General features: G+C 42.7%; 1 protein-coding gene across 1 annotated transcript in view; it reads right to left on the reverse strand.

The window, feature by feature from the left end:
* The window catches only part of FLT4 (fms related receptor tyrosine kinase 4), a 354,612-nt gene that overhangs the window by 9,017 nt on the left and 320,323 nt on the right, over nucleotides 1-25,272 (reverse strand). The window contains exons 24-28 of the mRNA XM_077474315.1: nucleotides 23,541-23,652; nucleotides 23,321-23,420; nucleotides 16,764-16,869; nucleotides 14,548-14,687; nucleotides 5,197-5,317 (exon numbers count right to left, since the gene is read on the reverse strand). Coding sequence (XP_077330441.1) covers nucleotides 5,197-5,317; nucleotides 14,548-14,687; nucleotides 16,764-16,869; nucleotides 23,321-23,420; nucleotides 23,541-23,652 — 579 coding nt within the window. The remainder of the gene's footprint in view (nucleotides 1-5,196; nucleotides 5,318-14,547; nucleotides 14,688-16,763; nucleotides 16,870-23,320; nucleotides 23,421-23,540; nucleotides 23,653-25,272) is intronic.

Here is a 25,272-nt window from a genome sequence, read left to right on the forward strand (position 1 = left end):
ACGCCTGTGTCACGGTATTGGCATTCCACTTTACAACATCCAGGGGTGGTCTCTGTACAGCTGGGTAAGGAGATAGCGGGGGTCGCAGGGGTGGGCCGTTCGAGGTGAAGCCTTGGCCAGATTTAGTGATTTTGCCTGTAGGAACACACAAGTTTTACTTTATCCATTGTTCTTCGCTATGGAAACGGGGCTCTGAGGGCGGACGCAGATATTGAATCCTTTTTCGTTTGCTCCATGTACACCTGGACAGTTTACGCCTGCTGGGGTGCTGCTGGCAGGATGAATTTTTCGTAGATCGTTGCTTACCCATGGGTGCTCAGTTTCTTGTGCGTTATTCAGGATGTTCAGTTCCTTTGTGGAATGGGTGGTCTGAGAACTATCAGGGTTGAATTCTGTCATCCATTAATTGGATGATTTCTGTGCGTGGGGCCTCCTTTTGCTACAGTGTGTGGGGTAGTCTATAGTGCAGCGCATTTAGGGCAGAGTTGGTATTCCCTTGGCGGAGGGCATGAAGTAAGGCCCTACTACCATGTTTAGTTTGTTTTAGGTATAGTGAGCGTTTCGGACACTAGGGAGTGTCGGTTGCTGGAGGATACATTGGTGGCCCTCAAGGCACAGACCTGTGGGACATTGGTAATGCGCAAGTTACAGCTTAAAGCTACATTCCCCATTGGGTAAGTTAATTTTGCATGTCGCATTATCCCATGGGCTGGGTTTTTTGCTGCTGGTTAGTGGCTGCTACAGCAGGAGTTAAGTCCTCTACACACTTTCTCCATCTGAATCAGAAACATCGGGAGGACTAGAGAGTGTGGTACACATTTCCGTAGAGTATGATGGAAGATCAGTTTGTATGTCGGGGTGGGTGAGCTACTTTAAATTGGAACTTTTTATGGATGCTGCAGTGTCATCAGCTTATGGGGCTTTCTACCAGGGTGTTTGCGTGCGGCACTTTGGCCGGGTTCCAGGTTAGACAGGGGTTTTCTAGGTCACATGGTTATTCTGGCACTTCTTCTGGTAGTGCTGGCCTTGGAAATCTGGGGTGAGTCATTTGAAAATTGAAAATGAAGTTGAATTGTGACAACATGGGAGTGGTTCAAATCATTAACCGCATCTCAGTTTGTCCCAACCTGGTTTAAGGCTGTTGCTCCACAGGGTGCTTTGCTGCCTACAATTGAATATCTTTCTATATGAGGTGCACCTCCCTGGGATAGAAAATATGCTAGCAGACTCAGTGACTTGTTTCAGTGGGATAGATTCAGAGGGCTGGCACCAGCAACCGAGCAATAGGGGGTTCCTTGGCACGGGTTGGCTGTGGGAGATTTTTATTGGAGCCGGCATGGGATGGATCAGGAGGTCGGTGAGTGAGGTTACAGGGAGAGCCAAGTTATGGCAGGAATGGTGGTAGGTGTGGCGGCTAGCGTGGGTGGATCAGGTGCAGTCGGAGGTAAGGATGAGGGTCCTTTATTTTGTCTCAAGGAACACAGAGCAGGGTGTCGGTGTCCGCTATAGAGAAGAAGCTGGCGGACTTAGCGTTTTCCTGTAAGTTACAGGGTGGGGTGGATGTTACAACAGCTTTTTGGTTGGACAAGCAGTAAAAGGATATCAGGAGGTCAACAAAAATAAAATGGGGAAAAAAAAACCACAAGGATGTTAGGCGGCCTGTGGTCTTTGTTAATTTGTAGGCCAATTTTGCAGGGCTGGGATCGTTGTGTTCATACAGCTACGAATTTGCTTTATTCAAGTCGGTTTTTCACTGTCTTTTTGGGGGCATTTCGGATTAACGAAGGGGTCAGTACGGCTAGGAAGTTTAAGAGGGGGGATATTTGGGTACAGGACGTGTTCTGGTAATAAGGACAGGTGGAGTGTATTGCGGCACCGGTCAAAGGCGGACCAGGAGGGCTAGGGTGCATGGGTGCAAATGTTTCCCTTGCCAGGTTCCACTGTTTTCCGGTGAGGGCCGGTGAGACAGTTTCTTGGAGGTTCACCCGCTCGGGAGGCGGTGCTGTGGCATAGGGATGGGTATCCGTTGTCCAAGTTTCTGTTTATAGACAATTTTTGGAGGGGTCTATGGGCAGCTTGTTTGATGTAAGACGGTATGCCCGCAATCCTTCCGTATCGGGGGCGGCCACAGAGGCTGCTCAGTAAGGGTAGGATGAGGCGGCTGTTGAGTGAATTGGAAGACGGGACTCCAGAAGATTCAGTAGTTACATTCGCCCTCTCTGGTGGCTGATTAATCGTGGAAAATGGGGGGGGAGAAGTTATCATGCTGGGCGAGTATTCATGGTGGTGTGGGGGTTATCCAGTGGTTTGGTTCTTTCTTTCAGATGGAGTGCAACACACCTCATCTGTATCTGGGGGTCACTCTTATGTTTTAGGGGGCCAGGCGAGCTACCATTTAAGATGGATGGCAGCTAGGCACTTCCAGGCGAGAGACGGGTGTCCACTAGTTAAGGGTACCGGAGATGAGGTGGAACAGGGATGTGCCCTATGTGCATTACTTTGCAAGCCTTGAGAGGCCAACAGACAGTGTAGCACTGCAGGTACACTAAAGGTACAGCTACAGGTACACTACAGGTCGCTGCTGGTAGCGGCCGTTTACCACATGATCTCGCCATCAAATGACAGAGCGATCACTTGTAAACAAACCTGTGTCATGTCATGATGCCAGTTCCTCCCTCCCCTCTCTGTACCGATCGGTACAGTGTGAGGGGAGAGGGGGAGAGATGGCAGCAGCGCTGTGGGCTGCATGTGTAGTGCCCACAGCGCTGCTCAGTGAAAATACTCTGCATTACTCTGCTGCCCATACTGTGCAATATTCTGCCAATACTATGCAACACTGTGCAATACTCTACCAATACTCTGCAACACTGTGCAATACCCTGCAACACTGGGCAATACTCTGTCAATACTCTGCAACACTGTGCAATACTCTGCAATACTCTGCCAAAACTCTGCAACACTGAAATATTCTGAAATACTATGTTACTATGTAACTATGTAACTATGTTACTATGCAATACTCTGCCAATACTCTGCCAATACTCTATCAATACTCTGCCAATACTCTGCCAATACTCTGCAATAAATTTTAACAGAAACAAAGAATTTATTTTTTTTAAACTAATTTTCAGTCTTTTTTGATTTATAGCGCAGAAAATAAAAAACCCAGCGGTGATTAAATACCACCACTCTATTTGTGTGAAAAAAGGACAAACATTTCATATGGGTACAGTGTTGCATGACTGAGTAATTGTCATTCAAATTGTGAGTGCACCGAAAGCTGAAAATTGGTCTGGTTAGGAAGGGGGTTTAAGTGCCCAATGGTCAAGTGGTTAACCACTTCCCGACCAGCGCACGACGATGTACGTCGACAGAATGGCACGGGCAGGCATATTGGCGTACATGTACGTCCAATATTCAATGCCGCCCTGCCATCAGGAGCGCGCCGCTGGTCTGGACCCCCGTGAGTCCGGTCGCGGGACCCGCGGACTCGATCGCCGCGGGCATCCCCGCGATCGTCTCACGGAGCGGCCGAATGGAGGAAACGCTGTGTAAACAACATTTCTCCATTCTGCCTAGCAACTAGTGACGCTGATCTCTGCTCCATGTGATTGGAGCAGAGATCAGTGTTCACTAAATGAAAGCCCAACCCCCCCACAGTTAGTAACACACCCCTAGGAACACTTAACTCCTACACTGCCACCCACTGGTTAACCCTTTCACTGCCAGTGTCATTTACACAGGAATCACTGCATTTATATAGCAGTGATTACTGTATAAATGACAATGGTCCCAAAAATGTGTCAAAAATGTCCGATGGGTCCCCCACAATGTCGCAGTCACAATAAAAATCGCTGATCGCCACCATTACTAGTAAAAAAAAAATTATAAAAAATTATTAATAAAAATGCTATAAAACTATCCCTATTTTGTAAACGCTATAACTTTTGCGCAAACCAATCAATGATCGCTTATTGCGATTTTTTTTACCAAAAATATGTAGAAGAATACGTATCTGCCTAAACTGAGGGAAAAAAATGTTTTTTTATATATTTTGGGGGATATTTATTATAACAAAAAGTAAAAAATAATGCGTTTTTTTCAAAATTGTCGCTCTATTTTTGTTTATAGCGCAAAAAATAAAAACCGCAGGGGTGATCAAATACCACCAAAATAAAGCTCTATTTGTGGGAAAAAAAGGACGTCAATTTTGTTTGGGAGCCACGTCGCACGACCGCGCAATTGTCAGTTAAAGCGACGCAGTGCCGAATCGCAAAAAGTGGTCTGGTCTTTGACCAGCAAAATGGTCCGGTCTGCAAGTGGTTAAAGACTGTATTTCAAAAGCACAGTGTTGTGAGGGTCATTATTTTTCTCCCTTCCCTGTGTACTGTGAAGTTTTAGTGAATTTATTAGGACATCCACGGGGATCTGTTAAAGTGATCCGGTAAAGTGGAAGTATCTTATATAAAGAATGCACTTTACTGCTCCTATGATTCCTGTGCAGTTCTAGGAGACACCTCAAACCAGTGATGAATAATTAGCACAATAATGCCCTAACATGGCTTATTCTGAAACCACTATCAATGTGCAGTGCTCTCATTCTATAAGCACTACAGGGAGCATCTACAAATCTGCATATTCACCTTTATTAAATTATGATACATAATACAAATGTTGCATCAACAGTTACTTTTAATTCATTAAACAAATCATCCTATTAAAGACTATTTCTAAAAGTTCTATAGCAAGCATTTTCAGATTTGGCTGTTAATGTGTACAGCTCTCCTCTCCAGAAATATTGTACTGGTCAGTACTATATGAACCCATAGAGAAACAGAAATGAAGTCCACGAAAGAGACAATGAACAAGGCTTTATTCTAAACAGCCCAGACAGTAGAAACCAGATGCCTTGACTCGATTCAGGCTGTTGCACTTAGTGATAAAGCTAATGGCCTTATGATGAAGCACAAAATACATCAAGGAATTTAGTTGCTACTGTATGTGCTGTTTGGAATAAAGCCTCCCGATGTTCTATCTCTTTCGTGGCTCCATTTCTGTATGCATATGATATTTAAAACCTGGTAAAACTAGGCAGTTGATAGCTGAAGGAGAGCATGGTTGCATGCCAGTACTCGAGCTGCAGCACTATTTGTCTATGCCCATGGTTTGGACTAAATGAACTCAGACTAAACTTACCGGGTGCCCTTTGTGTGCCATGTGTGTCATTGGAAATTCTTCAAATGTTTTCAGTCTTGACGGGCAGCGGATCTGGTTGCCCCCAGTAAAGCAGCCAGGAAAGGAAACACAGTTGTAATATCTGTGTAGACAAAATACAAAAGAAGCAATGTTGTGTCAGATTGACTATTACAGTACAATAAGTTGCAACAATGCAATGATAAAACTTCAATGTAATCTGCATCATAGACAAGCACCACAATCTAGTCTACAGTCAAAATTATCATAAAGGGGTAGACTGAGCAAAATTTTATCAAATTTTTCTAAAAACATGTTCTACATTTAAGGAATGAAGTTTGCCATACAGTGCATTCCCCCATCCACACATTTGAGGTGGACGTGGGAAACCTCCCTGCTGTGTCATTGTATTCTGACAGCAGAGGAGTCGGCTGGACTTCTCTGCTGTCAGACTATACTGATCAATGCTGCAGGCTATTGACTGTTATTTCTCTCTCTCCCCATCCTTTATTTTGTCATGGGATACAAGAGCATTTTTTGTTGTGTAACTTGGCCCCTTAACCACTTACAGACCGGACCATTTTGCTGGTCAAAGACCAGACCACTTTTTGCGATCGGCACTGCGTCGCTTTAACTGACAATTGCGCGGTCGTGCGACGTGGCTCCCAAACAAAATTGACGTCCCTTTTTTCCCACAAATAGAGCTTTATTTTGGTGGTATTTGATCACCCCTGTGGTTTTTATTTTTTGCGCTATAAACAAAAATAGAGCGACAATTTTGAAAAAAACACATTATTTTTTACTTTTTGTTATAATAAATATCCCCCAAAAATATATAAAAAAACATTTTTTCCCTCAGTTTAGGCTGATACGTATTGTTCTACATATTTTTGGTAAAAAAAATCGCAATAAGCGATTATTGATTGGTTTGCGCGAAAGTTATAGCGTTTACAAAATAGGGATAGTTTTATAGCATTTTTATTAATAATTTTTTATTATTTTTTTTTTTACTAGTAATGGCGGCGATCAGCGATTTTGATTGTGACTGCGACATTGTGGGGGACCCATCGGACATTTTTGACACATTTTTGGGACCATTGTCATTTATACAGTAATCACTGCTATATAAATGCAGTGATTCCTGTGTAAATGACACTGGCAGTGAAGGGGTTAACCAGTGGGTGGCAGTGTAGGGGTTAAGTGTTCCTAGGGGTGTGTTACTAACTGTTGGGGGCTGGGCTTTCATTTAGTGAACACTGATCTCTGCTCCAATCACATGGAGCAGAGATCAGCGTCACTAGTTGCTAGGCAGAATGGAGAAATGCTGTTTACACGGCATTTCCTCCATTCAGCCGTCCCGTGAGACGATCGCGGGGGATGCCCGCGGCGATCGAGTCCGTGGGTACCGCGACCGGACTCACGGGGGTCCCGACCAGCGCGGGAGCGCGCCGCCGGCGGCGCGCTCCAGATGGCAGGGCGGCATTGAAGATTGGACGTACCTGTACGCCAATATGCCTGCCCGTGCTATTCTGTCGACGTACATCGTCGTGCGCTGGTCGGGAACCGGTTAAGGACAGGACCTATTTTTAGAAAGGGGGATGTAGCATCCTCCTAGTGTAGGATGCTAGGTACATTTGTTTTTTGGTTGCTTCTGTAATAAAGGGAGTAGCGATTGTTTGTTTGTTTTGGTCTCTTCAGGTTTTCACAGTCTGGGAGTTTGATTGCTTCCCCCTGCCCCTAGAAGAGGCTTCTAGAGCTTAGGGAGGGAAAAAAATGCCTAAATATTGATAAGGGTCTAGCCAATCCCTGGGGTGGTCTCCTGAGTTGGTTTTGGAAGCTGATATGTAGTCTGGAGCCCTGGAGAGATTGTCTTTACCCAGGGAGGAGAGTTCTAAGCCTCAGGGAGCTATTGCACTGTGAGAGCCCGTGGACTGTGATGCTGTTCTGTGAGGTCTCAGCGGTGGCAGAGCTGAGACCTGGAGGTGATCTGGAAATTATTGCAGGACTTCACCAAAAAGATCTGGTCTAGAGATGGACTGTCTCGCTGATTGAGTTGTGTCCAGAGGAAGCTTGAAGGTGGCAGCTGCCCTGGGGACTTGTGAGCATGGACCATGAATTAATTCCTGGTAACTGTGTGATTTTGGGATATAGTTCCCAGAGGTTGCTTGGACTGACATTGCTCTCATAGGGTCTCAAAAACGGGCTATGTCCCTGTCCTCCGCAATGTCTAGGACTGTGAGCTTAGAGAAACGTGCCCTTCAGTACTATGCAGTGTCCCTGAGATTGTACTGGGTACCAAAAGCTGTGCAGTGGTGCAGGGTAACAGATGCCAAATAGACCTGCATTATGGCCCTCAGCTGTGAGGCCTTAGACTGTTCGATATTCAGGGAAGAAGAATCCTCTAACAGCCAATTGCTAACCGTTTTAGCATATCCCATGTTCCTAACCCCTCTCCTGTTAAAAGTTTTATCAACAATCACAAAAATGCATACTGTTTATTGGAGGGAATAAACTGTTGCTTGGGTGGGTGATGGCCTCTGAACTGTTTGAGGGAGAACCAGTTAAAATGGCCCCTGCTGGGGGTAAAGCTACAATAGTATTGAGGGCTATCTTCAAAAACATGCTGTTGTACCATTTAAATTTTAGTTATAAGCCTACTGATTTAGTAGTAACTTTGTCCTTACATATGACATATAAGTTACATATACTATATATATATAATTTTTTTTTCTTTTTTTTTGTTGATATATATACACAAATATTTGCATTTCTAATAATATTTTTTTTCTTTCTTTTTCATAGGTTATCACATGACCTCTATTCTTAGCTGCATAAGTGCTCATGCACATGGACGTTTTAAAAAACTGGCTGAAGCTAGCTCCGACGCCTGGAAAAATCGGTGTTAAAAACGCGATTTTTACCGCGTTTTGCATTGGCGTTTTTGCGCGTTTTTTAGCGTTAGCGTTAAGTAGCGTTTTTAAAGAAACACATCTCTTGGCTATAGCACTCAGAAAACAAAGAAAATATGTTACGCGTTTATGCGTGTTTGTGCGCGTTTTTCCGCGATTCGCATTTTTACAGCTCTAGCTCTGCACCACGGAACGCACTGGTCCTGGGTTTTTTTTACAGCTTAAAAACGCCTATGCCATTTGCAGCTCAAAAACGCCTAGGTGGGCATGAAGCCATAGACTAACATGGACAGGCGTTTTTAAGCTGCAAAAAACGCTCAAAAAAGCAGCTGTAAAAACGTCCGTGTGCATGAGGCCTAAGGAACTTGGAGAGGTATGTGTGTGTGTCACCAGAGAAACAACGGCACACTGAACTTCCCAGTGAAGAGTTGTGCAGGGGATGCCAAGACAAGTCTTGGCCATCAGAGGAGAGGCAGGAGCACAGCCAAAAAACTGACCACGTTGGGATGGATGTGCTTCTATTCCTAGTGTGGTCAGTTTGAAATAGGAAAGCAGGAAAACTGGTAGCATCACCAGGTATTTTGCACAAAGGAACAAATACAAAGAAAACAGAATACTTTTTAACATAAATGCATGATACAACACACACACATATCAAGATTCAAGAATATGAAATGTTGGGGTAACAAACACTTTAAATTTAGTCATATAAATTTAGAATTTTATGTTGTGTTAGCAAAACGTCCCCTTATTTATTATAGACATGCATCTTTTACACAGGGCCCTACATTCTCATCTCTGCTGTCAAGGAGCTTACAATTTAAGGCTCCTGGCTTGCATACATATACCAATTAACCTACCAGTGAGGTCTTTGGAGTGCAGAAGGAAACCCACAGAAGCACATGGACAGAACATGCAAACTCTGTGCAGATAGTGTTTTGGCTGGGATACGAACAGAGGACCAGCAGTGATAACTGCTAAGCCACTTAGCCTTCACTTTCATTCAAGCACTTCTAGTATGTATTGTATTGCTACACTAAGGCTACTTTCACACTGGGGCGGTATTCAGGCGTTACAGCGCTAAAAATAGCGCCTGTGTAGCGCCTGAAAAAAAACGGCCCCTTTCACTCCAGTGTGAAAGCCGGAGGGCTTTCACACTGGAGCGATGCGCTGGCAGGATGGTGAAAAAAGTCCTGCTAGCCGCATCTTTGGAGCGGTGAAGGAGCGGTGAATACACTAACCGCTCCTACCCATTGAAATCAATGGGACACCGCGGCAATACCGCCGGCAAAGCGCCGCTGCAGCGGCGCTTTGTGGGCGGGTTTAACCCTTTTTCGGCCGCTAGCGGGGGTTAAAACCACCCCACTAGCGCCCGCAGACCGCCGCTAAAACGACAGTAAAGCGCCGCTAAAAATAGCGGCACTTTACCGCCGACGCTGCTCCCGCCCCAGTGTGAAAGCAGCCTAAATAAAAAGTTATTTCTTTATTACCATATGTAAGAAATTTTACCTTAGCAATACCAATGCTAAAAAAGGCTAAATTCTCACTCCATACAAAAAAGGAAATTTTACAACAAAGAAAAAAATTAAGGTAGCTTAAACTCTACCGATTTATATATTTTGCTGTAAATGTATTCACTATTCACAATAGTGATGCATTTTTATAGGTAATGCAAATTTGGTTGTATATGGTAATAAAGACATAACTTTTTTTTTATTGGTAGCAATACAGACCTGTCAAAAATAAAATTTCTGCATCCATGCTAGTAGTGGCTATCACTTCTGCCTTGCAGAATGGGGTCCTCAGTTTGAATCTTGGCCAGGCCACTGCCTGCACGAAGCTTGCATGTTCTCCTTGTGCTTGCGTGAGGTTTCTTCCACTCCCCAAAAACCTTTCTGGTAGAGTTATTTGCAAATATACAGTATGTGATATAGGAACTTTACATTTTAAGCACCTTGAGGGCAGGGACCATTGTGAAATTATGTAAAGCACTGTGTACATTTTCAGTGCTATATAAATGCATGTAATAAATAAGGCAACATTTTGCTAACCCAACATAAAATTCTAAATTCAAATGACTTGTGTAATTTAAGTTTTCATAACTATTTTTTATTGGGAAAACCCACAATGTTAGGTTAGAATAACTTACAGTACTGGTTTTCGACCTAAAACAAAAATTTTTAGTTTTGGTAATGTAAGTTTTAAAATGTAATTTAATTAAAAGGCTGAATGCAAAATGTTGCCTTAAATTGATTTTAAAGGCTGATGGTTTTTTACCTTCATGCATTCTATGCTTCCCTCCCCCAGCCCCCCTAAATACTTATTTGAACCCGACCTCGATCCAGCAATGTGAACGAGAGCAGCTGCTCTCCCAGTTCTCTGACTCTTCATTGGCTCCAGCTGCTGTCCTTCGCAGCCAGTGAGGAGGGAACAGGGAGCGAGGGCAAGCCCCATTCTATGTGTCTTATGGACACACAAGTGGCTTTCTATGGGGGCACTCAGCAGGGGGGAAGAGCCAGGAGCACAAGTGGGGGACCTGAGAAGAGGAACTTTGTACAGAGATGGTAAGTATGACATGTTTTTTAATATCACTTTATTTATTTCTTTTATTCAGCAAACCATTTGTTTAGAGTGTATATAGTGCATGAATGTGTGTGTGCATATAAATACATGTGTGTTGTGTGTGTGTGTGTGTGTATATATATATATATATATATATATATATATATATATATATATATATACAGGACCAGTGCAGACTTCTGATAGTCTCTAACTATTTTTGCACGAAAAGTGGTATCAGGTTCCATTATCCACCATTCAAGACTTATATTTTTAAATTCCCAGGAGAATTCAGAATTCTCCTCACGATTGTTGGCTTTACATGCTGTGTTTTTATTATCTTTATTTGAGTAGTTTGTGTTTGAACACAAAAATTAAATATTATACTTAAGCGGTGAGCACTTAGATCTTTTCTTTCTACCCATAACCTGGCATCCTTGCTGAGATCTAAGGAGACGTGAGAGAAGTTTATGGTCCGTGTTAACCTTTTTGATACCCGCTTGCATGACCACCTGTTTGCACAGGGGTCCATGCCATCAGGAGAGAGTGATTAATTAGACCGGAGGTGGAGGGATTGTCACGCTACTGTGGAAAAAAAATGACTTATGTCAGTGCTACAGTTTGAATTTAAAACATATTTGTGTGAACTGTGAAGTTAAGTCATGGATTGTGGAAACTAACTAGTGTCGGGTGATTGTATATAGTGTATACCACATTTACCACTGACTAATGCAGAGTTGCAATGCAAGGAGATCAGCTAAAAGTAGTTGGATCTGTATGTGCGTTATAATTAATCGAAATTAGTCGATTAATCGATTAAAAAAATTGTTTAATTGAACACGAAAATTTTAATCAGTGACAGCCCTAATATATATATATATATATATATATATATATATACATATACACACAGTACCTCACAAAGTGAGCACACACCTCACATTTTTGTAAATATTTTCATATGACAACACTGAAGAAATTACACTTTGCTACAATGTAAAGTAGTGAGTGTACAGCTTGTATAACTGTGTAAATTTGCTGTCACCTCAAAATAACTCAACACACAGCCATTAATGTCTAACCAGTTGAAAAAAAGTTACCACTTTTTTTCATTCTGTCATCATAGTGACACTGTACTACTCTGGAGGGGTGATCAGAATTTTTATTTTTGCACTATTATTGATCACTTTTATAAGCAATAGTTACAGTAACTGTCGTGAATGACTTTCCATTCATGTCAGCTTGCTTACTGATGACATGCTGTGATTGACTACAGCTAAACACATGGTACAGGGCGCTGTAATTGGCCCAGGTACCATGTGATAGCTGTAGGTCAATCACAGCATCACAACAGTAAGCAAAACAGTCATGAATGGAAGCCATTCATGGCTGTTTTGTTTACATTGTAATTATCTGATCGTTATGATCAATCATAGTGATTACATGATACTCCGGCTGCTCACAGTGTCTGGGTACTAGAGCTGCACGATTAATCGTACATAGAATCGCGATCTCTATTCACCCCCCCCCCCCCCCCCGCACGATCTCCAGCCTGGATTGCCTCAAATTTTTGGGATGTAGCCTGGACTGGAGGGATCGGAGGAGAAGCAGTCAGAAACCAGCGTGGAACGCATGTCGCTGATGGCGCCGATATCGGATCTGATGTCAGCAACAGGAACTGACATCAGTCGTCAGCAGAGCAGAGAGTGATGCGCTGTGGTGGATGCCTGTGCATGGGCAGAACCACGCTGTCGCTTAGTCGGAGAGCAGGAAAACACTGCAGTGGCTGCGCAGTGTGCACACAGTGTGACGGGGAAACTTCACAGAAGCAGGCTTTAGGTAATACGAACTTAGCAATGACATATTTTAAGGAATATGGGGTGTGGTGGCACTACCTTAGGCTAAGGGGTGATTGCTCAGGCCCTTTGTATATAACGGTGGATAGGTGTAAAGTACAGCTGACTACAAACAGTCAGCAGATGCTAAACTCCACTTATTAGGCTAAAGTGCTTAACCACTACAATACAGGGCACTTTCGCCCCCTTCCTTCCCAGACCAATTTTCGGCTTTCAGCGCTCTAGCGCTTTCAGTGACAATTGCGCGGTCATGCTACACTGTACCCAAATGAAATTGTTATCATTTTGTTCGCACAAATAGAGCTTTATTTTGGTGTTATTTATTCACGACTCCGTTTTTTTTTTTTTTGCGATATAAGCGCACAAATAGCGGAAATTTGGAAAAAAAACAATATTTTCTTTTTTCTATTTGAAAAGAAATCCAATAAAATCAAATTTTGTCATAAATTTAAGCCAAAATGTATTCTGCTACATGTTTTTGGTAAAAAAAATTCCGTTAAGTGTATAATAATTGGTTTGTGTGATCACAGACATATGTACGCAAATGATCATGTACATATGTGTGCAGGTGATCACGTACATATGTGTGCAGATAATCATTGGGACATGTGATTTTAGTGGGACATATGTGGGGGACATGTTTTTATTATTAGGGACATGTGTTTTTATTATTTGGGGACATGTATGTTTTGGGGACATGTGTGTTTTGGGGACATATGTGGGGACTGTGTTTGTACTGTGTGGTGTGTTGTGTGTTTACACTACACTGATGATCAGTGAGTAAAAAGCTGTAAAAAGCAGCCCATACTCACTGATCATCAGCCGGCTGCAGCGTTCTGCTCTCCTCTCCTCAGCGGTGACTTCCGTGTGAGGAGAGGAGAGCCGATTGCCTAGCAACCGGCTGTTTGTTTACATCACATGACGGCCGTGATTGGACACGGCCGTCATGTGATCAGGAGGGCCAATCACAGAGCCCTCCTGCCGATCTGAGATGTGCCGTGTCCGGGTGACACGAGCACATCGGGATCGCGCCGCTGCGCGAGCGCGCGTGCGCGCGATCCCGCTACTCCTGAAGGACGTTCCTGAACGGCCTATCAGGAGTAGACGGCTCCCACCCGGCCGTATATATGCATTGGCCGGGTGGGAAGTGGTTAAAGGCATAAACCATCCTATAATGTGACATGGTAAAAAAATGATGTACAAAAAAACACAGTGACTTGACATCTACCTTCACAGATAAATACATATTTTTTTTGAGAATTGTGAGAGAATTGTGATCTTTATTCCAAGCAAAAGAATCGTGATTCTCATTTTTTTCCAGAATTGTGCAGCTCTACTGGGTACTGAGCGTCGCGATCTGATGTGTCCACTGGACATAGCAGTCATGGGATCGAGCCACTGCGTGCCCCAGGGGGAGCGCCATGTACTGGTTTGTAGTGGCACTTGCAGCTGTCGCCTGCTCGCAGTACATTTACTGTGAGCAGGTCAGCAAGCAGCTAAAGTGACAATCAGCACTCCCATTAAGATCATTGTTCAGCATTTGCAAACTGGAGCTGAGTGGTACTTTAGAAGATTTAACAAAGCTTGCTAAAAGCTCTGCAAATGCTTTGTAAAAACTTGCTGTTCACACTGCTCTTATACAAGCTGAAACCTGTGTGAAATAGGCCTTAAGCCCCATACACAGATTTTCTGCTGAGTTTTTCCTTCAGATTTACCAAAACCATATAATATGAGGTCAAACCTTAGGAGTTTCAATTTGTATACAATCAGGCAGGCCCTTGCACTACATGGTTTTGGTAAATCTAAAGACAAAAATCAGCAGAAAATCTGATAGTGTGTATGGGGCTTTAGGCACAATAGACATCCCATGTGCAATCTGCAGCTGTGCCTTAGAGTGAAAATCAACTGTCCTCTTATGTTTACATGTTTGGAGAATTTAAAGATAGGATATAACTGGATGCTATAATATATCTTTCTTCAAAACACATTGTTAATGAAGGAGCATTTTTCTGCTGTAACAGGCTCACCTTACAGCCAGGTTATGGCAGTGCAGTCTCATGTCACACTCTTCCTCATCAGAATTGTGTTGTGGGCAGATAGGAGCTTGCGATGAGTCCATCTCTTCTAAACTCTGTGAGTCGTTGAGAGGGATGTAGTCCTTTCCTTCCTTTGGGAGGCAGTTAGGAACCATTAATATGCCTGCTATACAATATTTACTCTTTTTGACTATACCTTTATGGGTTTACAAATATGGTTAAAACTCCAGGTAAATAGCTAAATACACAGCTGAAATACATATACTGTATCTGTCTGAACTGCAGGAGGATTTGTGTTTCTGTCCATCCATTCCTGAGAGTTACACAGCCAGATCGCTGATTTGACTTTTCTCTGCTGCAGTAAACCAGAACTAAACTGTGTCTGAGCACCACAAACTGAAAACACTATTTTGTTGAGAAATTACTTTAAAAAGCACCCTCTAACATTTTTAGCTGTGGCCATGTTGAGTAAGGGCAGATGATACCCCCAATGGAGCTGCTGAATTTTACTGGGCTTACCGATTACCTCCTCCAGCTCGTACTCATTGTCCTTGTCTAGGGGTTCCCAGGGTTTGTAACCCAGTAACTGTAGAGACCGACACTTGAATTCCATGTTAGGATTTTTATTTAGCATAAGACTCAGTCTCTAAGTTGGGAATAGAGGGTATCAGGGTAGAGTTTAGCTCAGGTGCTTGGAACTGCTGATTTCAAATAAAGTCTCTCTCTATGTACACCATCCAGGGAACAGCCGATCGCAACTGGACTCTTTAACTGTTGGATAAATCCTTAAGTTTTGGGTTTAGCAGCCAACAGGTTCTAGCTTTTCAAAGTCTCTCACGCAGACTTGGTTGGAAACTTGGAAACTTAGTTACAACTGGAAGGGTAGAAGTAGGAACTTTTCTTACTGTACCAGAATCTTTCACCGTAAGAATTGTGGATTCAATCAATGTCCATGGCAGCTCAGCTTCCAGGCTGTTACCGAGCAGCCAGCCTTGTGCGTGGCTCTCTTACCGAAGAGTCCTCCCCTGGTCGCATGCAGTTTTGCTGGACCTCTCCAAAACCGAGACGGCACCGTAACACCTTAGAATCCTCCTAGTTACTGTGCCTCAAACTAGCCAGTTCCTAGGCTCAGAAACGGATGGATCCGAACCCCAGGCCAGGTCCCCTGGGGGCTGGTCAGGAGGACCAGGACCATGGAGTCAGCAACAGCTTCTGGACCGGAACCCCGAACCACGTGACTTTGGCACCTTAAGTACCCCTTCCCGGATTACGCAGTGAGACGAACTCCCACTGATTGGTTCCGAGACAGAGATTGGTACCCAATGCGTCCAACCAGACTGCGTTCTATAGCCTCCCACAGGTGTACAACCCCACCTATGACCAGGCAGAACTTCCATACAGCCCAGCCAAACTGATGCCAAAGTACAATTTTGCACAATTAGTCCCAAAACTCATTACAGTTTTAGGCAAAAACTAAATTTAAACATATAGCGCTACAATTAGTTTACAGTACTTCCTGGAATCTATATGTCCTTAGCTCAGGCATGCAGGGATGTTTGCCTAGCCGACAAAGCCCCTCCTCCCCTCCTCCAGATGAAAACAAAATGCCAATGAAGACTCCTGGGATGTATGAGATAATTTTGGCGTGGGCCAGAAAGCAACTAAAGAAGTTTAAAAAAAGTTTCAAACAAGTAAATATAATATACCTTTTTATCACTTTACTAATACCTAATATTATTAATGAATAAACAATAGTTTTTGGTGGAGGCAGAGATTGCATCGATGGGCAGCTCCTGTAACATTCTTCAGCCCGGGGGGGGGGGGGGGGGGGGAGCTGCCAGTTTACATGCTGGAGCTTCCCAACAAACTGACAAAAATAGTCACCTTTGGTGGCTTCCAGAAGGTATAGGAGGACCACTCAGGATGCCGGGGGAACATATGCAATAAGAGTTCCAATGCACCAGGCAGAGGATCAGCTGTGATAGCATTGCCACAGACAAAAGGGAAGTTCATTGATATGGCAGGGTGGCTATTAAAGGGTGTGCCGTATAGGCCACTGGCTACCAATGTAATATGATGAATACCACAGAAAATAAAAGTTCATGGGCAAACAAGATGGAGGGCCCAACCAACATTTATGACCCAAAATTAAACCTTAAACTGGAATGTTGGGGAGACAGACAAGTATACACTCAGTTTAAACATACCTGCTGGACATTCTCTTGCAGCAGGTCACCCAGGATTTCCACTAAGTCGGTAAATATTGGCCTTTCCTTAGGATCCCCATACCAACAACTCAACATGATACGATAGCTGTATGAAACACAAATGCAGATATTTACATAAGAACATCTTGGAAAGGCTCCTAATTGAACAAATTAAATACTCTGGATGCAATATTTATGTAATAGTCAACATCAGCATATGTGCAGTGCTATTCCCCAAGAAAAATATAAAAAAATATATATAAATAAATAACATTTATTTCAGACATATACAATTGTGCTCAAAAGTTTGCATACCCTTGTAGAAATTGTGAAATGTTGGCATTAACTGATCATGCCAAAAAAGTATTTTATTTAAAGGTTCATGTCCCACATTTGTGGCTTTTTAAATCACAATTGGTGTCTGTGTAAAAATAGTCAATGAGTTTGTTAGCTCTCACATGGATGCACTAAGCAGGCTAGACATTGAGCCATGAGGAGGTAGAAATGAACAGTCAAAAGACCTGCGTAACATAGTAATGAAACTTTAAAAAGATGGAAAAGGATGTAAAAAGATATCCAAAGCCTTAAATATGCCACTCAGTACTGTTTAATCATGTAAGAAGTGGAAAATTTGGGGATCTCTTGGTACCAAGCCATGGTCAGGTAGATCAAGAAAGATTTCAGCCATAACTGGCAGAAGAATTGCTCAGGATACAAAGAAAAACCCACAGGTAACACAAGTCGGAGGTCTAGGCCATAGTAGTCATACATTTTTTTTAATGAGATCTTCTATAGTACGCCAAAGGCGTAAGGCCGCGTACACACGGGCGGACTGTTCGCCCAACTTTGTCCGCTGAACAGTGTTTCAGCGGACAGTCCGCTCGTGTGTGGGCTTCAGCGGACAGTTTCAGCGGACAGTCTGACGAACAAAGTTTTTCGGAATTTCCGTAAAACTGTCCGCTGAAACTTGGTTTGAGCGGACAGTCCGCTCGTGTGTAGGCTTGTTCGTCAAACTAAGTTCCGCGCATACTCAGAAAGGATTTACACGCCGAAGGTTGCATTGCAGTGTATAGGACGTCGTTTTCTAGTCCTGTCGTACGTGCCGTTCACGTCATCGCGCACGGTTTCAGCGGACTGTTCGTTCATCGTGTGTGGTCAAGTCCGTTCATGCTAATTTTGAGCGGGCTGTTTGTCAAACTGTTTGACGAACAAGGTTGGGCGAACAGTCCGCGCGTGTGTACGCGGCCTAACTTTCTTTTTAGAAAAATAGAGGGCCAGAAAGGAAGCCTAGGAGGAATCTTGGGCTACCAATAATCTGTAAAGAGTGGATCCAATTTAAAACATGTGCCAATGGATGTATCTGTATTGGAAGGAGTGATTTGGTGGGAGAGGGGGAAGATTTGAGCTGGGGGAACTGTTTTAGGCAACTGTTTCTGCAACCTTGATACATGGGGGAACATGGGATCAATTAGAATTCATGTTGCTTAAAGTTTTTGTTACCCCAAAATGTCATATTCCTGATATGTGGCTGCTGTACCATGTAATTCTATGAGAAGGTATCCTGTTGTCTTAGTATTGCTTTCTTTATGTGACTGACACGCCCCTGCTGCACAGCCATTTACTGGAAAGCTCAGTGTGCTGTTGCTTTTCCTCCACCTAGCTCTTATGCAGCTGAGAACAGAAGGAACAGAGGGAATGTGATCACTTATAAAAAAGGGGGAAAAAGTATTTATAATGTATTTTTTATAGCTATACAAAAATGTTTTGCCTTTAATATCAATCAATCTTTAATATCAATTTAAATTGAATGTTTTTTTTTTACAAGGTGATCATTTACAATCACTTTAAGACAGACCGGTTTGAGATCAAGTCCTATAGTTTAAATAGGTCACTTAAAGAGGAAGTAAACCCTGATGGGTTTACTTCCTCTTTGTCTCCCTGCAAAGGTAAAGAATATCGCATAGTAGCCCATTATGTGTCACTTACCTGACACAGGAGCCAGCGATGTCACTGCTGTCCCCTGTAGCGCAAAGTGTCCATCTTCTTCCGGGTATGGCTGCTCCGGCCACTCACAGTGCTGGAGCAGCGATTATGTCACTGCCGTGCATGCGCACGGGAGCCACCACTAACGGCATATAGCCGTTAGCAGCGGCATGCTCAGTGCGCCTGCGCTCTGCTGTCTGCGACGCATGCGCCGTAGACAGCGGTGCATGTCTTTTTGCAAATATCTCCTAAACCGTGTAATTTAGGAGATATTTCTTGGACCTACAGGTAAGCCTTAATCTATTCTTACCTGTAAGTCAAAGTGGTTTGTAATGGTTTACAACCACTTTAAAGCCTATCTCTGTGTCTAAAATTAGTTTAGAGAGGCCTTTAACCTTTTATTAGCAATATTTTAGACTGCATGCTGAGACTTTTAGTTCAATGCGTGCTTAAAAAAGGTTTGGCTTTTTTTTTATAAAGTTCCTGTCTTCATTGCTCAGACTAATATCAAACATCAGGGCCTCTTTATTGTCAAAAGAAAAACAGAATTTATTTCTTTTTCCAGATGTAGATTTTTCCCAGGAAATGAGTGCTGGCTAACACTATGAAAAGTGTCTGCCGGGGATGTCTATCTCAAAAGTGTCCCGTGTGATAAGGAACCTCCCAGCACAGAGTATTATAAAGCAGCAGGATTGGCATTACAACAGCTTATTTGAACCCGATTCCTGGTCACCAAGGGGGTTCTTTGAACGCTGGCCAGGAACACTACAAATACTTCTGTGGCATGTTTTGTAGCTGTCAATTGTCTCAAACGTTGCCAACTGAAAACAAATTTGATTGTTATCAAAAGGAAAATATTTCTGACCAGCGGCAAAAAGATGTGAAAGTAGAAACTGACTTTTTAAATAAATTTTTGTTTTACTGGAAACATGTCACCCAGTTGTTATAGATAACATTTTAGGGGTCCATTCACACAAAAATGAAAGCTCTCTCTCCCATACATAACAGAACATAAATGCATACATTGAAGATGCCTATGTATGTAAACATTGATTGCGCTATGCATGTTACATATTGCCATGCACGCTGGAGTGAGAGCAATAATTCTAATGCCCTGTACACACGAGCGGATTTTCCATCAGAAAAAACTTGGTTTTTCAGACAGAATTCAGCTTAAGCTTGGCTTGCATACACACGGTCACACAAAAATTCTCTGAACTTTCGGCCGTCAAGAGCACAGTGACGTACAACAATATGACGAGCCGAGAAAATGAAGTTCAATGGTTCCGAGCATGCGTCAAATTGTTTCCGAGCATGCGTTGGAATTTTGCACGTCGGAATTGGTACAGGCGATTGGAATTTCCGATCGGAACTTTTTCCAATCGAAAAATTGAGAACCTGCTCTCAATCTTGTTCTGGCTGGAATTCCGCCAGCAAAAGTCCAACGGAGCATATACACGGTCGCATTTTCCGACCAAAACTCTCATTGGTCTTTTGCTGATCGAATTTCCAATCGTGTGTATGGGGCATAAGACCATTATTCACAGCTAATTCTAAATTGATGACCCGTAAGAGTTTTGAAAGCAATGCCTACAGCAAAGTCATCGGTTTGGCACTGCTTCAGAGGGGCTCACAATTTTTTGACTTGACATGCTTCGAATCTATATAATTGATGCAAAAGATGAAGTTGCATATACCAGATGTAGTGGTGGCTGCATTAGTTGCCCCCTTATTTTTTCCCCCCTTTGAGATCCTGCTAGTAACATTCTCACTCCCCCACTGTATATGTGGAGGAAGCTGTGGTTGTCACCTAGGATGGACTACAAACCTGTCTTCTTCTTTTTATCTCCATTACATGGGTGATGAGGGTGAGTTTATTGATTTACAATATAAAGATTATTTTTATTTTCTGTTCAGCTCAAAGGAAGTAACAAGTACACTGCACTTGTGTCAAGATCAAGATGTTCTGAAAATAAAAAAATTTAATGAAGCCACCACATCTAGAATGGGAAGCCGCAATCCAAGTATAAAAACCCGTTGAAAAACAGCGCTGGCCAAAAAAGTGTTGAAATTAGAAATAATCAAGTGTTAATGAAACAAAAAATAATAATGATGATAAGTTCTTGCTGCAACCCTATGTGAGACACACACAATATACAATAATCTTAAAGAAAACAGCTGCGCTAAAATTTATAAAAAAACTGAATTATAAAGTGACATAATCTTTCCTATTTTTTGCAAAAATCTCAATGTTGCAAAATAGTGCAAAAAAGTTCAGTGAAACGATAATTTTCAAATATATAAACAGTCCGAAGAAGATGAAAGATGGATAGGATGATGAATCTCAGTCCCTTTTCAGTGACTACAAAACCACCCTTCACGCATGTAGCAGGTGCACCCAGAGGAGAAAGGTTTATCCACCACCAAATTCAGTGAGGCTTACCAGCTGCCAAGATCTCTTTTTTAAGGATATCATACGAGCTTGCAAATAGCACGTTCCTTGTCCCCTTAATAGGCTCTGCTGATATCTCCAACTTTCATGCTCCCTTCTTAAAGCGTTTCCGTTCCGCCACTGTCACGCTGAGGTAAATCCCGCCACCGCCGCCACCTCCACAGAGAGAGCGAGAGCCACCGACCGATACATTTTTGTTCTTGGGTTTAGTTACGCTTTAAAGCAAGCATCACTAAATGGCAGGCCGCAGCCCGGATTTGGACTGAATCACTGTCCCATCAGGACCCAGGGGGCATAAAGGACTACTGGGGGGGGGGGGGAGGTGTGATGTAAAAGGGCATGGCACGCTACTGTGTGTAATGGTGGGAGTGAAGGGGGCAGAAAGGGCTACTGGGGGGTAGAGATGAAGTAAACGGGGCAGACATTTCTACTGTTGGGGGGGTGATGTAAAGGGCAGAGAGCACTGCTGGGGGGGGGGTGTAGGGGTGCAGTGCACTTGCAGGGGCAATGCAAAGGGGTGAGTGATATGAAGGGGGCAGAGGACAATACCGGGGAGGGAAGAGGACATTACTGTGGGGGGTGATGGGAGAGGGGCAGAATAAACTACTATGGGGGTGATGTGAGAGCGGCAGAGTACACTGCTGTGGGGGGGGGGGGGGGGTGATGTGAAAAGGGGGAACAGAACACTTTAGAGGACTCTGATGTAAGAACAGGATTGTGATATAAGAGGAGAGTGGGCTGTGATGTGAAGGACCTGAGTCAATGGATAAAAATGCAATTCGGACCTCTGCTGGAAGAAAAATGTACTGATCAGACTTCCGTGAATTTTAATTTAATGCCCCTGCTTTAGTGTAAACCTTTGAGCACCTGCCTGGTATAGGATACCATTATACCATTATTATTACAAAGGCATAGAGCACCACCTACACTTGGGTGCACTTAGTTGCCCCAAATCTCAGGGTGCTATAATGAACAAGTTTAACAGTTTCCAGTAGTACTCAGCATTGGCCCTTCCACCTCCTGTACATTCCTATTGGACTGTCACTATAGTAGGCAGCCCTTACTGGTCAGTAGAAACATGTAGGTGACTGGATGAGGCATACCAGTGCCTGATATTACCAGAAAGTTTCATATTTGCTTGTTACATTTCATATACTGTACATATAAATTGAAAGGTCTGGTATTTCAACATTGTGTAGATGCCAGTAGGGTGAATCACTGAGGTTCCTGCAATTAGGCCTCTTATACACAGGAGTAAAAACTGCTGAGTGGTTTACTGATTTAAAATGAAATGAGTTGCCTATGGGACGTTGCACACAGCTGGGTAAAAGATCAGTAATACAGCACTGAGTACAAAGCAGTAAAACAAAAATAGAAACATTTTCATTTGAGTGCAGTAATTTACTTGCGTGTTTACTATGTTTACGTGAGTATAAGTATGCATATAACGATACTGGCAATGGAGAGGAATTTTACTTGTTTATACTCGTCCGTATGCTTGCACACCTTTAATTGTCTATACCCAACATAACATGAGCATCACATGTTCCTGAGTAAAAACAACAGTAAATTATGATTACTGTGTGCAAGGGACCCATAAATACCAACACCATTATGAGCTTTATGACAGCCAATGCCTTTAACTTCCAGGAGTACAGTATGAATCAGTGCCGCTGGTATTTGAGTCCACGTTCTCTGGTAAGCATGTTTACCCTCCTTTGGTGGTGGATAATCACACTCTGGACTGCTATCCACAGTGATCTGGATGAACACCAATGGGATCTAGAGTGGACTCCTTTTCACATTTATTTGAACTTTATTAGTTAATACAATTTCTTGCACTTTGCACTTTATACATACTTTGCACTTTGATATTTGTTAGTGTCCTTTCATTCAGACTTCTTTCATATATATTCACATCGATCTGTGTGCATTTACAAGGTTTACATGTGTTATGTTTACATAGCGCAGCACTTGCTGTGGGGGGTACTTGCTAGGAGCACCGGACCCGAGAAGAAGAGGATGCGGGCTGCTCTGTGCAAAACCATTACACAGAGCAGGTAAGTATAACATGTTTGTTGAAAAAAAAAAGACTAATATCACTTTAAGTATCAAGACGTACATGTCAGTTGTGGCATATTCTGGGGCCCTCATGCGCGTTCCATCCTTCAGTCTTTGGCAGAACTCCTCGTTGATTTGTACACCAGGATAAGGGGAGGCACCTGGGGGTACAGCATGAAAACATTACGTTTGGTGTACTGTGTTCTGTTTAGGTATCTGAGCTTTCAGTTGCTTTTGAAAATTCAACACTTGATATAAAACAGTTCTCATTGCTTACTTACCGAGTGAGAATATTTCCCAGAGCAGCACTCCAAAAGACCAGACGTCACTCTGTGCCGTGTAAACCTTATCAAAAATACTTTCCGGCGCCATCCACTTCAGAGGTAAACGTGCCTGGGGGGTATTGTAATAAATTAGCATTTATTAAAGTCAGCCTTATGGAATATCAAATTTAAGTTTAAGGTTTTTGCTGTTATTTATGAATTTATGCATTATTATAAACGCCTAATACTGTCATTACCATTCAAAATCAGTCTTTCTTTTAAAAAGAATATACAGTCTTTTGAAAGTGCATTGGAAGGGAATGATAACCTTAAAACTGGACTCCAAGCAGGTACAGAAGATACAAATGAATGCATCTCTGTAAATATAATACATCATTAAATATACTTTTTTTTTTATGTAAGCAACGTAGGTACCTAGGGCCTGGTACACACTATCAGTTTTTTTTTAGTTCAACCCAGCGAGCTGAATGAAAGAAAAACCGAGGAGCTTGTTGTACTACCTATCTGATGTTAGTACAGCGATCTCCCCACTGAGGTATTATGTTCTGATGGGGGTACTGCCCCCCCCCCCCCACCAGAACCCATCGGTGCTTGCAGCAATTGGCTACCAGCACTGATCGAATGCAGATGCTGTTTTTCCAGCATGCCCGTTCCAGAGAAGCCTTCTGTCAGACAGGCTGGCAGACAGGTCGAATGTCAGACGGGTTCTGTTAGAGCAGCCGATAGTGGTCGCCGGCCAATATCTGGCACATGTGTACAGGCCTTAAATGTGACTTGGTATCAACCTTTAGCAGAGATTAGGGGGGAGGTTGGAGAAATAGAACAAAGAGTCAATCAGGTGTGTTGCAGTGCAGCGAGCATGCTGATAGGAGGAAAAAGCAGAGATGGGGTTGGGAAGTGACCTTAAATAAAAGTAAAACTGCTGCAGAGAAAGATTGGGTCTACTCCCCTGCTAGACAGTGCTGTGCTTTGTGGCAGAGTTTAAATCCCAGGACCCGATGGACAAAAAATAAAAATCCATTGACAGGTTTAAAGCTCTCATATACTGTATGTGTTCAGGTATAAAGCTCTCATATAAATATTCCATCTATTTAGCTGTTTTGAGTTCAGCTTTAAAAAAAACTTGTAGTGACATAAACATATAGGCAACCATTGTTGCCTTTTCTTGAATGCATTCGAAATTATTTCAACATGATTCGACATTATTTCAACTACATTCGAAATGATTGCAACATTATTCAACATTATTTCAACCGCATTCGAAAATATTTTGTGACCCGACTTTAGGGCCACATATCTCGGGGTCACTTATAGCTAAAAACCCCAAATTTGGTATGCAAACACAATAGTACTAACACTACAACAAATCCAAATTTGGAGTTTCTAGTGACCCCGAGATACATGGCCCTAAATTCGGGTCACAAAATATTTTCGAATGTGGTTGAAATAATGTCGAATCATGTTGAAATCATTTCGAATCCGGTAGAAATATTTTCAAATTTGGTTGAAATATTTTCGAATGTGGGCGATTTTTCGAATTCGGTAGAAAACTAAACGAAATCCGAAAACGAATTTAAGGAAGTTAACGAATATAACTAAACGAAATTAATGAATTAACTAATTAAAACGAAACGAAACTAAACAAATTTTTTCCTTTTGCACATGTCTAGGAATGGGGATTTTTTACATCGTTACATTGGTCCAGGTTGGATCAATGTAAGCATGTAGG

The sequence above is a fragment of the Lithobates pipiens genome, unplaced genomic scaffold (assembly GCF_037356315.1).
Source record: "Lithobates pipiens isolate NorthernLeopardFrog02 unplaced genomic scaffold, aLitPip1_a1.2 Scaffold_8, whole genome shotgun sequence".
Taxonomy (NCBI): Eukaryota; Metazoa; Chordata; class Amphibia; order Anura; family Ranidae; genus Lithobates; species Lithobates pipiens.